This window comes from Hemibagrus wyckioides, linkage group LG13 (assembly GCF_019097595.1).
Source record: "Hemibagrus wyckioides isolate EC202008001 linkage group LG13, SWU_Hwy_1.0, whole genome shotgun sequence".
In the NCBI taxonomy this organism is placed as follows: Eukaryota; Metazoa; Chordata; class Actinopteri; order Siluriformes; family Bagridae; genus Hemibagrus; species Hemibagrus wyckioides.
Genome location: NC_080722.1, coordinates 9,802,232 through 9,813,571, shown reverse-complemented (window position 1 = coordinate 9,813,571; position 11,340 = coordinate 9,802,232). Strand labels below are relative to the sequence as shown.

The 11,340-nt window shown below is 38.5% G+C and overlaps 1 protein-coding gene across 1 annotated transcript; it reads right to left on the bottom strand.

Moving 5' to 3' along the window:
* Positions 1-1,166: 1,166 nt before the first annotated feature.
* On the bottom strand, positions 1,167-5,198 carry calm2b (calmodulin 2b, (phosphorylase kinase, delta)). Its single transcript, XM_058406228.1, has 6 exons — positions 5,077-5,198; positions 3,657-3,687; positions 2,343-2,486; positions 2,090-2,196; positions 1,870-2,005; positions 1,167-1,783 (listed from the first exon to the last, which is right to left on the bottom strand). The coding sequence occupies exons 1-6, from the start codon at positions 5,077-5,079 to the stop codon at positions 1,755-1,757; spliced, it is 450 nt and encodes a 149-aa protein (XP_058262211.1). The 5' UTR covers positions 5,080-5,198; the 3' UTR covers positions 1,167-1,754.
* Between the last annotated feature and the right edge of the window lie 6,142 nt (positions 5,199-11,340).

Genomic DNA, 11,340 nt, shown 5'->3' with positions numbered 1-11,340 from the left:
CCCTCAAGCATCCCAATAGGGAGAAAATGAGACATTTCATTTTTAAGAAGCTATCGTTTTCAAAAACTAATACTAGTCTTTTCATTTTCCAAGCATATGTGGATATGAGAATACCGATTGCTCCTTGGTTCCCAGGGGCTTTAACAGGTTTTATTGCAGGGCTTTAATGTTTCTGGAACCTGACTAAAGCATGACAGCTAGCTACAGCTATTGATAGCCAGACTTTCAGTAAAGTCACCTAGCTCTGTGACCTCCAAAGCACTGATGGTAACTGTCCCCACAAGGTGCACAATTATTACACCCAGAAATGGATTTCTAAAATAAGCCACATTACATTTTGTCTTCTCCACAGCGCATAGAAACAGTGTCCTCCATGCAGATTTTGGATGATCCTTTAACACTTGCAAGAAAAGATACAATCATACATTGGACTGGACTTTATGGTTGCTAGGAAACTTGGAACAAATATGTGGAGTGCATGATCCACAACTTACAGAAATGAGAAGCATGGATCTCTCTCTAGATACAGTGGATCGTTCACATCTGAGTGGACCCCATATCATTCATATTTAATTTGAGATTAACCCTTGAATTCTGCATCACCTACACTTAATTACTCCAAAAGGCTTTGTCAGCTAGCACCATCTATGCACATTAATAATGACACTCAGGCAACATGTTTGCCTTTCCGCATTCAGCCTTTTGTACATCCACAGTGAACTGTGACTGCTTTTCAACAGCCCCATTTAAGGAAATGGCAGTGCTCCGATAGACATCAAGCTGAGCATTAGCATTGCTGGGAAAACATCCACGTGAGAGCATGCAATCAATGGATGGAAACATTCAGAAATAGAAGATAAAATTTAAACAATACTAGAAGTAGCTCTAGCTGATCCAGTGCTCTTAAAAAGCCTGCATGTGGGTTTTAGTGGGATTATTTATACAAGAAAAATGTCTCCCACAATTCCAGAGTATTTTGTGCTAAAGGATAGAACCATTAAAATTGTATTGAAGTAAAAATGGAGATTCTACCTAAATTTCCAAGTAAATTAATTTGCTGTGACCATGATTACTTTAAACAGCTTTCTAAAACTGATTCAAGGAAACTGCACCTGAACTCTTATCTCCGCTGAAAAGAAAGCATCTTATCAAATGGGCAAAAGGCATTTGGGATTAATTGTTAATTTTATTGGAAAACAAATATACAACTTGGAATGGATTCTTTGAGGCATGGCTGTGCCATAAGCAGTTAACAAAGAAAAAGTGACTAATTATAAAGCATAGTAATAACGAGAGAACAGAAATACAAAAGACTATAGTGTACGAGTACCTGCCGATAAACCCGTTAGTATTTAATTCACTGATGTTGCAATAGTGCAATGTTGAGGATTTTCTTCCACTTTTATATGTAGTCCGTTGTCCATGCAGAGCAGTTCCTCAAAAACAGGAAAGAAAGAGGGGGGGGGGATTGGAGTCACTTGGACTCCACCCATGAGGTGACAGGCAAGCAGAAAAGCACAAAATTAAGGAAGTGCCAGCCAAGCTGCCTGCCTATACCCATCACCTGGTCCTGTGACAGCCCACCAAATCAAAACGTTAACAATTACCAAGTGCGGAAAGGGGCAAAACAAAAAGAAAATTACACATGCAGTTCCTTTGGACAGTAGTAGATGGGGAGAATTAAAATGAAACATTTTACATAGATTAAAAAGAAAAGGCAAATAGTTTTATACAAGAAATTCTGTACAAGGATTTCACTTCGCTGTCATCATCTGTACAAATTCTGTGGAAAGAGAAAAGGGGGTTTTATTTCAGAGTCATACTTTACAGGCTTTAATGCTTTTACAAAACCAGACCTGGCACCCATACCTTCATAATTGACCTGGCCATCACCATCAATATCTGCTTCTCTGATCATTTCATCAACTTCCTCGTCTGTTAACTTCTCCCCAAGGTTTGTCATGACATGACGCAGCTCAGCAGCACTGATGTATCCATTTCCATCCTGAACACATACGGGCATTTAAGAAATGGTCTAGAAACAAAGGGCATCTTTCACTTGTGCTGAGAAAAAAAGCAGATAAGTTACCTTGTCAAATACTCTGAAAGCTTCCCTGATCTCTTCCTCACTGTCTGTGTCTTTCATCTTCCTTGCCATCATGGTCAAGAACTCTGGAAAGTCTATTGTTCCATTACCTAAGCAAATCACAATGGAGAAACATGTAAAATTGCACAGTTTCATATGCAAACCCCAATACTGCATTTTTGTAATTAGCAGTTCAGATATAGACTTAAATTGTCCCATTACGCAGATCAACCAAAGTAGTTTCATGTGTGCTCACCATCTGCATCCACTTCATTGATCATATCCTGAAGTTCAGCTTCCGTTGGGTTCTGCCCAAGAGAACGCATCACTGTACCAAGCTCTTTAGTGGTAATGGTGCCATCTCCATCTTTGTCAAATAGTGAGAAGGCCTCTTTGAATTCTGTCAGGAGACAAGTATGGAGGTCAGTATTCATAGAAGAAACTGGCTGAGCTTGGCATCACTGTTTATATAATCTTCAACAAAAAAAAAGAAAAGAATAAATAAAGTCAGCCTTCCACACAGAATGTCACACCAAGATTTATAGCAGGAACCATAAATACCACCTTTTCTTAACTCGCAAATCTCATCTTCACAACTGAAGCTTTTTGTGTTAGGAAAAGGTCTACAACTAAATCAGTGCAGATAAAAACCACTGCCTTTTCCACACAAAAAGGCAGAAAAGTCACTGTGCTGGCAACCTGATCAATTCCAATCTTTTCAGACAGTTGTATTTATGACTGTTACCAAGACACAGTAACCAACAATGCCTTGACTGAAATGTCTAGAGCAGGAGGGAACTGTGGTAGACGCACAAACAAACTAGAGCTATGGCAACGCTGGCCCACGCCAACAAGTCTAAGGCCAAGCTAATGACACTGCCTTCTGCATGAGGTTGAGGTTTGAGAGATCTGTAAACGGCTACAAATTACCAAAGGGGAATTTTTTACATGCCTCTGGGAAATGCTGCCCCAGGGTCAGCTCTCAGTTGAACACTAATGTGTAATGTAGGCAAGTGCAATCCATAATAAATGTAGGATCCCCCCCCCCATGAGACTGTAAAACCACAGTAGCCCAAGTGACTATTTCCACAGCAGCCTTTTTATTTTCAAGAAAAGAAGGGTGGAGAGGAGGGAGGGGAAAACCCCCCCCTAAAACAGAAACACCCAAAGCATAACCCATACCACAACTGGTCAGTCAGAACAAGATCATTTAATTGTCCTACAGACCAATCTTAAGAAAATGTTATGAATTAAGTATTTGTTCCCACATATTTCCAAACGCCTACAGAGATTTATTTAATAGCCCTTGTGAGGAAGTGATCTCACTTTGCTGGCCAACCCACAGATGCACTCAGTTAGCCAACACAAGCTTGTCCATAAACCCACCTTAAAAGGCAACAAGAGAGATGACAATCTAACAGCATACAAGTTGCTGGCAGGACTGCAAGAGACCATGCAACAAGGAGAGTGCAGAACTAAAGAATGGACACACACACACACACACACACACACACACACACACACACACACACACACACACACAGAGAAAAAGGCATGTTTATGACCTTACCAGCGATCTGCTCTTCTGTCAGTTGATCAGCCTGCAGAAAATAGACAGACAAAAGTCAATGAAAAGCTTGCGAGTTATGTTTAAACATATTACAAAAAACACATCCTTTCAACACACCACTGCAGATCGCATTTTTCTTAATTAAATCCCTTTAATAAACCCACACTCTTTCCTCCTGCATCCCACATGTCCAAACAGTGTGCTGAGGGTGTGAAAACTCATGCAGTTGCTGACAGAGGAAACAATCACTTCACAGGTTGATGCATCACTGGGCCTTCCTTTATATTAAAACTAAGCCCGATGGGACAAGCCTTGTGCAAAGCTCACTACCCAGGTGGCTCGGTGTGTGCCATTTCCCTGGAAATACTCAAGCAGCTGTTAAGCCATGTTAAACAAATTGAAATGGTGAACACACCTAAATGGATGGTATAAAGACAGTAATTTGAGAAGCTTTTCAATCGCACGGATGAACCAGCTCCTACAATGAATTAACAATGTTCAGGTGTGGCCAGGGCAAATTACAGGGTTATTACCCTTACTCTGTTGAACATGCAGGCGTGGAAATGATTATGCAACACGAAATGCAACCTTAAAAGTGGTCTACATTCGAGTAGAAAATCCTCCTTGTCAATATGATCCCATTTAGATATTTAGCCTGTTACAGGTCATTAAACTAGTCACCGGATCTAAGCATGCGGACACAGGCATCGTCCTGGCCACGTTTTAAATACGTTAACTGTATACTTTAACAGTTCTAGAGCAAGTAGAAAAAGGTAGCCGTGTTACTAACTACTATAACTAACTGCTGATAGCGAGGGAGATTGACAACACTTGAACAAAAGACAGGAAAATGAAAGCATTCACCGTGAATCATTGGCGCTTTTTTCCCCCCTCACTCGACACAGAAGGCGGGAAGGATGAGAGAGAGCACGGTCTGTGTTCAGTTAGCAGTTAGCTAGCTACACAAACATAAAAACAACCTCGAGCTCGGAATAATATGAAATAACGTCCCGGGTAGTTAGTTTCCCAACCAAGTTAAAAAAAAAATTCAAACTCCCATGTAACTAGTATTGTTCCCTAGCTAACTCACCTAGCTACCAGGCTAGGCTACTAAACTATCCAAACGGCGTGTAACCGAATGAAAGGCGGATATTCTCAGGTAAAAACGTATTATTAAGTATTAATAACTTGCAGCTCAGTGACTAAAACCTTACGCTCACACCTGGTTATTACTGCTCTATAAGCGGCATACATAACGCAGTCAGCTAAATGGCGCATGATGTAACGTTTAATACAGCAATGCCTTCTTTCATTAGTGAGCTGCAAAAAAAAACAACAAAAAAAAACATTACAGTGCTTTCGAAATGAGAATCTTATCGAATGTTAGAAATGGGAGCTGATTAGTTTAAAATGTACTCACCATTTTTTTTTGCTATGTTGCTCGCGTCCTGTCCTGAAAATAGACCTCTCTAATGGTGAACAGAAAACTCACTACAGCGCAGACCCGCCTTGACGGTTGTACATAAAACGCCTCCCCTGTACGTGTGTCCATCCGCCGGCTTATCTGCATTCTGGCGAAGAGCCTGTGAGAAATAATGAAATATTATATACTCAAACCAAACATTGATTGAAAGAATATTTATAAATGTATGATTCAAAGGTGAAACTGATTAATATTTTGCGTGGATAACAAAATTATTCGTTAAAACAAGCACGGACTAGTTGGTTGCGGATGATTACTTCGTGTGATACGGTCGTGCGGAAGTTTCTGATTGGCTCGTTTGTACCTGCAATGCGTCACTCCTTTGGTCACACACAGCAGCGGTTAACCAGTCATAAATGTCAGCTCAAACCCGTGGACTCAAATCACCTGAACCCATCTAGACACCGGTGTGGATAGGTTGTCTGTTTTTTTAGTTTTAGTTTTTGTTTTTGTTTTTGTTTTTGTTTTTGTTTTAAATATCTTGAGTCCATCTTTCTAATGCATGCTGGTAAACTTTTGACCGTAGTGCCAGTGCACATGTCAGTTATTATAAATGCAAGTTCTGTAGTTGAAAGTCGGCCTATATAAGTGTGAAACATTAGCCTGGTAAATCAGTCCATACCCAAGACTAATCAGTTACTGTTATGAAAATGGTTCTTGTTTTAAATACCCAGATGAAAACACCCATATCAGATATACAGTGACAGATTTGTATATCTAAGTCAGATTTGTCCACACTTAACCGTCCCAGATCCCTCATGGCATATGTAAATGCTGGAGTATATAACCCTGTTCAGAGAATTCAAATGAGGCCTACTTTAAATAGTTCAGACTAATTTTCAAGTTAATGACTGCAGTTCATGCTGTTTCACTGTGGTTCATTCATGGTGGCATCAGAACCAGGTAATGACCAAAACATGGGGAGGATTCGGGTTTATGGGACATTTTTGTTTTTATAGTGCCTCCCCGCCCCACCACCACCACCACCACCACTGCTTGGCATCTCTGTAAGAGTCACTGTATGATAGTTTAGCTTTGAGTCATAGCATTCAGTCCAAAACTGCTCCGACTGGCATGGGCAGGGATATATTTCCCCTCCAGAGCTTGTAAAATCAACTGGAATTTGTGAATCACTCTGAATTTGAGCCCACAAGACAAGCACTGTTTTTAAGGTGTTTCCTTTAAGGTGTGTAAGAGTTTCCATTTGTAAATAAAATTCCACAATGAGAAATTTGTAGAGTAAAAAAAACCTCTCAGACTCTTCCATTGTTATCTACAAAGTAATATTTACTCTAGCTAGATTAACATTCGGAGAAGGTAGATAATCCCAAAAATAATTACAATATTTGCTGATTAGACACTTAGCTAAAATGTATAATCAATAAACATGCAAGGATATTGTGGGTTACAATGCCCAGCAGCACCACTACCAACAAAATGGTATTAGACATCTAAGCCAGCAAATCCATTGCACTATGACTATTATTGTGCTCTAATAAAATATGAAGAAGTATGAGACTGTTAATATCACACAGCTAATAATAGTTCAAAAATGTGGGCCAGCTTCCAAGACAAGTGCTAGGTCTAGTCTTAAACAAAAAAGGCCTTTCAAGTAAGAAATCCTATTGACAGCATAACTTGCTAAGAATTTTGTTCAGTCATACCATGGGGGGAAAAATCACAATTATCCATTGTTCGCAATTTGAAAATAATAAGAACAAACTGGATTAGCACTACTGGTGACAACTTAAACAGCAGATTATGAAATTGTGTGAGGAATTGCTTACCACTGAATGCAATGTTAAAACAATTGCAGAACATCTGTTGTATCTAATTAAATGTGTGAGCTCTGGAGTTTTACTTATTTCTGAAACAACAACCCAGAAAGCTGAAATGTTATGATATTGCCTAGAGTTACTCTAAAAATCGACGTAACATGATACCGATCTCTGCTGTCAGTAGGTAATTGAGAACATCATAAGTCATACGAGACCTGGATAAACGATAATCACAAGTCTAAAGAGCCCCGGACCACTCAGATGTTTACCTGTAGTGAGAGCCATGAAACTGAAGACCTATTCATTCGTAATGCACATTGAGGCCTTCAAATGCACTGCAACACTGGGATCACATTTCCCACTTTGTGTGTACAATACACATGCACACACATTATGCACTTGTGTACAGGTACACGTGTATAAAAATAACTTACTCAGGTGTTCCCCTTGTTGAATCACTTCATTTCTTATTCAGTCTTTTTCTGGAACTCACTGTATTAATCAATATATTGAATAAATAAGCATCACAGAAAGCAATGTTTGGTCAGCAGATAAATTGTAGAGTGTTAATCTTCCTGGAGCTGTCAAGTTAAACCTGATTAACAAAGACTTTGTCCATGTGATCTAGATGCGTTTTTTTGTAATTTATAATAAAAATGATCATTGAAAAGGTGAGGAAATTTGAAAAGCATTATCCAGACGCCTTCTGGTAAAAGCAGCCATGAGAAAAGACACTACAAATCTAATTATGAATGGTTAAACAATGTATGCATGATAACTAAGTCATAAATGATGTATCATGTGAAAATGTAATTACTGTCATTGTTATTGCCATGTATTGTAAAACCAAGACATTACAACATACCTCATTAAAGTATTTAAATTCACTTCTGACTCTTACATACAATGCAACTCATTTTTGAGCAGCAACTTGAAGTGGAGATTTTGCAAGAAGGAGTATGGTCTATTGCAAGTAACTAGAATCATAAAATAAAATGTTACGTGCTAGACAACGTTAAATTAATAGTCCCTTTTTAATATATAAGATATATGCAAACCCATACATAGGCAGAACAGTTAGTTTGATGTATCTAACACAGTGTAATTTAAGAACAGCTCAGGCTTCAGCTGTGCATACTGGGCAACATCAATATTTCAGCAAGTATTTAGCAGAAGCTATCTACCATAGCCAATCTGTGCCAGCTAATTAAGGCCATCTGAAAATGAATGCAGCCTTCTTAGTGACATGACTGTATATGTGATACACTATAAACACAAAATAGCAGAATAACCTTTTACCATTACATGGTGCTATTTAACTCTGATGTAATTATAAATACTATATCCAATGTAGCATTCCTGGTAAATGAAATTGTGTGTTATATTTCTTTTCTATAGTAATATAGTCTAAATAGATCTTAAATAGGTTTTGTAGGTGTGGCTGAGGATATCAGCTTCATGTAAAGATAAACAGAGCCATTACTAGTGGCATAATAAAAGACAATTGATGAACTCTTTTGTGCTACTCCACCTGCTTCGTCATGAGGCCTACTTTTCATTAAACGAGAGATTTGTAATACATCCCAGTCCCACATAGTTACAAGGTTTATTTGCCCCATGTGACTAGTAAAAGTATAGATGTAATAAAATTTCCTACTTGACAGAGGTCCACTGATCAATCAATAATTTTCTTTCAGTATTGTCTATAGCACCAGTCCTCAAAACGGGGATCCCCAGGTGTCTGTGCAGAACAGTCAGGGGCCCTGTAATTAAAAAACAAAACGGGCCTACAATAACACAACAAACAATTATCAAAGCTGTTATATTTCATTTTTAGTTCCAATAGTTACATTGTTTGACTGGTCACTTGAATTGTATAGATTTAACAAGTAGGCCTTTAAATGAGGGAAATCCAGTAATGAAAAATTAAATGGATTCATTTAATGTAGGTTCAGTGAGCCCAAAAATGTTATTTATTTAATTTTGTTTATATTTACATACACATAAATATATCTGTATACATGCAGTATATAGGTAAGGTAATGTATGCATTCACAGAGGGAATTACTGAAAGTACACATCATGCATACATAATAGTGACATTCATTGAAGGAGCAGAGTGGCTTAGTGGTTAGCCTGTTTGTCCCACATCTATGGGGTTGGGGGTTTGATTCTGACCTCTGCTCTGTGAACATGGCATTTGCACGTTTGCTTTGGGGGTTTCTACCAGGTATTCTGGTTTCCTGCCCCAGGTCAAAGATCTGTGTTATTAAGATTGTTTGTCCCATGCGTTGAGTCCCATGGTATAGAAATCGATGGATTTGTAAATATACAGTAAATATTTTGTATCACTTAATCATTTATGTTGTAAAATAAACACAAAGAAGGGTACATATAGTATATTTTCATATAATCAAGCTTATATGTAAGTCTAATTTCCAAACTATTTATTCTTTGTGTTTATATACTGCAAGCATTTCATGAAACTAAATGTCTGACTTAGGTGGTTTAATTAAGGTAAAGACAAAACTGTTCAATAGGAAAATTTTAACAGTCATCTAAACAATGATTAGCTCTCTTGCTGCAGCTGACAGAGCAATAGCAGTGTATTAATGTACTGCAGCTCAGGACTGATCTACAGTTGGTGCAGTGCTTAGTGCTTGCAGCTAGTAATTTCTGTCCAGAGGCTGATGATTTAATTCCCTGCAGAGGCTCACAGCTTTGCCCTGTCATGGCAGCAGCAGCAGTCTGATCATTGCATCCGAACCCCTGCTTCTGGCCATGCTCCAGGACTCTGCAGCAGACCACCTGACTGCACCACTAGCACCCGACTGAACGCAGGCCACCTGATGGTGCAAGGGCACTGCAGAGTGTACACAAACTCACAGGCCTGTCAAACATCAGAGACAGTGAGTGCTGACTGCAGTGCAACATGCCCTGACAACCCTGCAAAGTGGTATGAGAGCTTGTCATAGACCAATCAAACATTGCACAGGAGTTAACCCAACCTTACTCGGAGGATGGTCTATCATCTATGCACATGAAATCTAGAATAAATAATTGATCCTTTTTTGCTCTGAACACATCCCCCAACACCACACCCTCTTTTGCCATAAAGATAACGTTAACAAGATTACACATGCTGACAGAGTGAATGACAATAAAAAGGAAGAGATAGGACATCCCAAGGGTCTTGTAAGAGTATAAAAATGAACATATGTAATTTAAAAAAAAAAAAGGTGAGGCAGAGAAGTGTGAAAGAAAGCTGCTGAAGGATGGAAACCTAACAGATGTGATAATGATGTAGAAGAAGCCCCGCTCTGCTCTACTTTATTCCAAATTTACAAATTCTAGCAGTTCTGAGGTACCACAGATGGACATCTGCACTTGCTGTGTGTAGTGTGTGGGTGATGGTGTGTTCAGTCTCCAAAATCCTACAGTGCTGTGGAGATGCTTTCCACCCCCTACCTCGCCACTCTCTGGCCGGTTTTTCAGCACTGATGCTTCACTCAGCAAAACTGCAAAGGAGTTTGCTCTAGCTGTCTATCTATCACATCCCTGCAGAGTTGGAGCCAATATTCATTCCAGTCTCATCAGCACAGTTCTCAGTTCTGACACCAAGTGATTCTGTCTGGTTACTGCAGCTTCAACACTCCTGGCTCTGGAGAAATGTAACCCACTTTACTCAAACGAATCTTGTCTAGCATTTCAGAGTGCTGTTTGATTCATTAAGCAATTAAAATACATTTTACTTTGGGTTTAATATTTTAAAATGAATGCAACACTGTTGTTTTATGGTACACTAGGTTACATTACGTTATGTAACATGACCTACTGGATTATAAGGGTTCAAAGTTCACACAAATGTTCCAGTGTAGCTGAAGCTAATCTCTATGTACCACATCTAAACACTCTTCAGTGTTCCCCCTTGGGTAGCTTTTAAACGTTGAATTCCATATCCGAAAAGACTGTGAGGATACTCTGTCTTGGGAATCTTTAATTATTAAATGAAAAACACTTTCTCTAAGAATGTAGTGTAAATGTACGCTTCTTCAAAATTCACTATAATTGAAGCCTAAGGGCAGCTGTGAACTTCTATTAATATACGTTTTATTTTGTAAAATGTTTTAATGGATTTCACATACACAGTTCTTTGTTTATTAAGATTTACTGTAATGCATCCCTGGTCTAAAATGACTGATTAGTGAATATGGCTTTAAACATTTACTTAATAAACTAAATTACTACCCTTTTTATTATTTTAGAAAAGATTTTTATTATAACTGAGTTTCAGATTAGCTTGGTTGGTTTCTACGCAGAAATATATGCCTGATACAGGGTTTTGTTTGCAACAGTAAGTAAATAAAAATGTAGAATAATAAAATAGAAAATAAGAAATTAAATAGGCAAGTAAAGTAAGTAA

Excerpts from the sequence above, each read along its gene's own strand:
- calm2b (XM_058406228.1), bottom strand. Across the intron at positions 2,487-3,656 it reads GACAGAAGAGCAGATCGCTG|AATTCAAAGAGGCCTTCTCA; the intron begins GTAAGGTCATAA and ends GTCTCCTGACAG. Across the intron at positions 1,784-1,869 it reads TGGCCAGGTCAATTATGAAG|AATTTGTACAGATGATGACA; the intron begins GTATGGGTGCCA and ends CTCTTTCCACAG.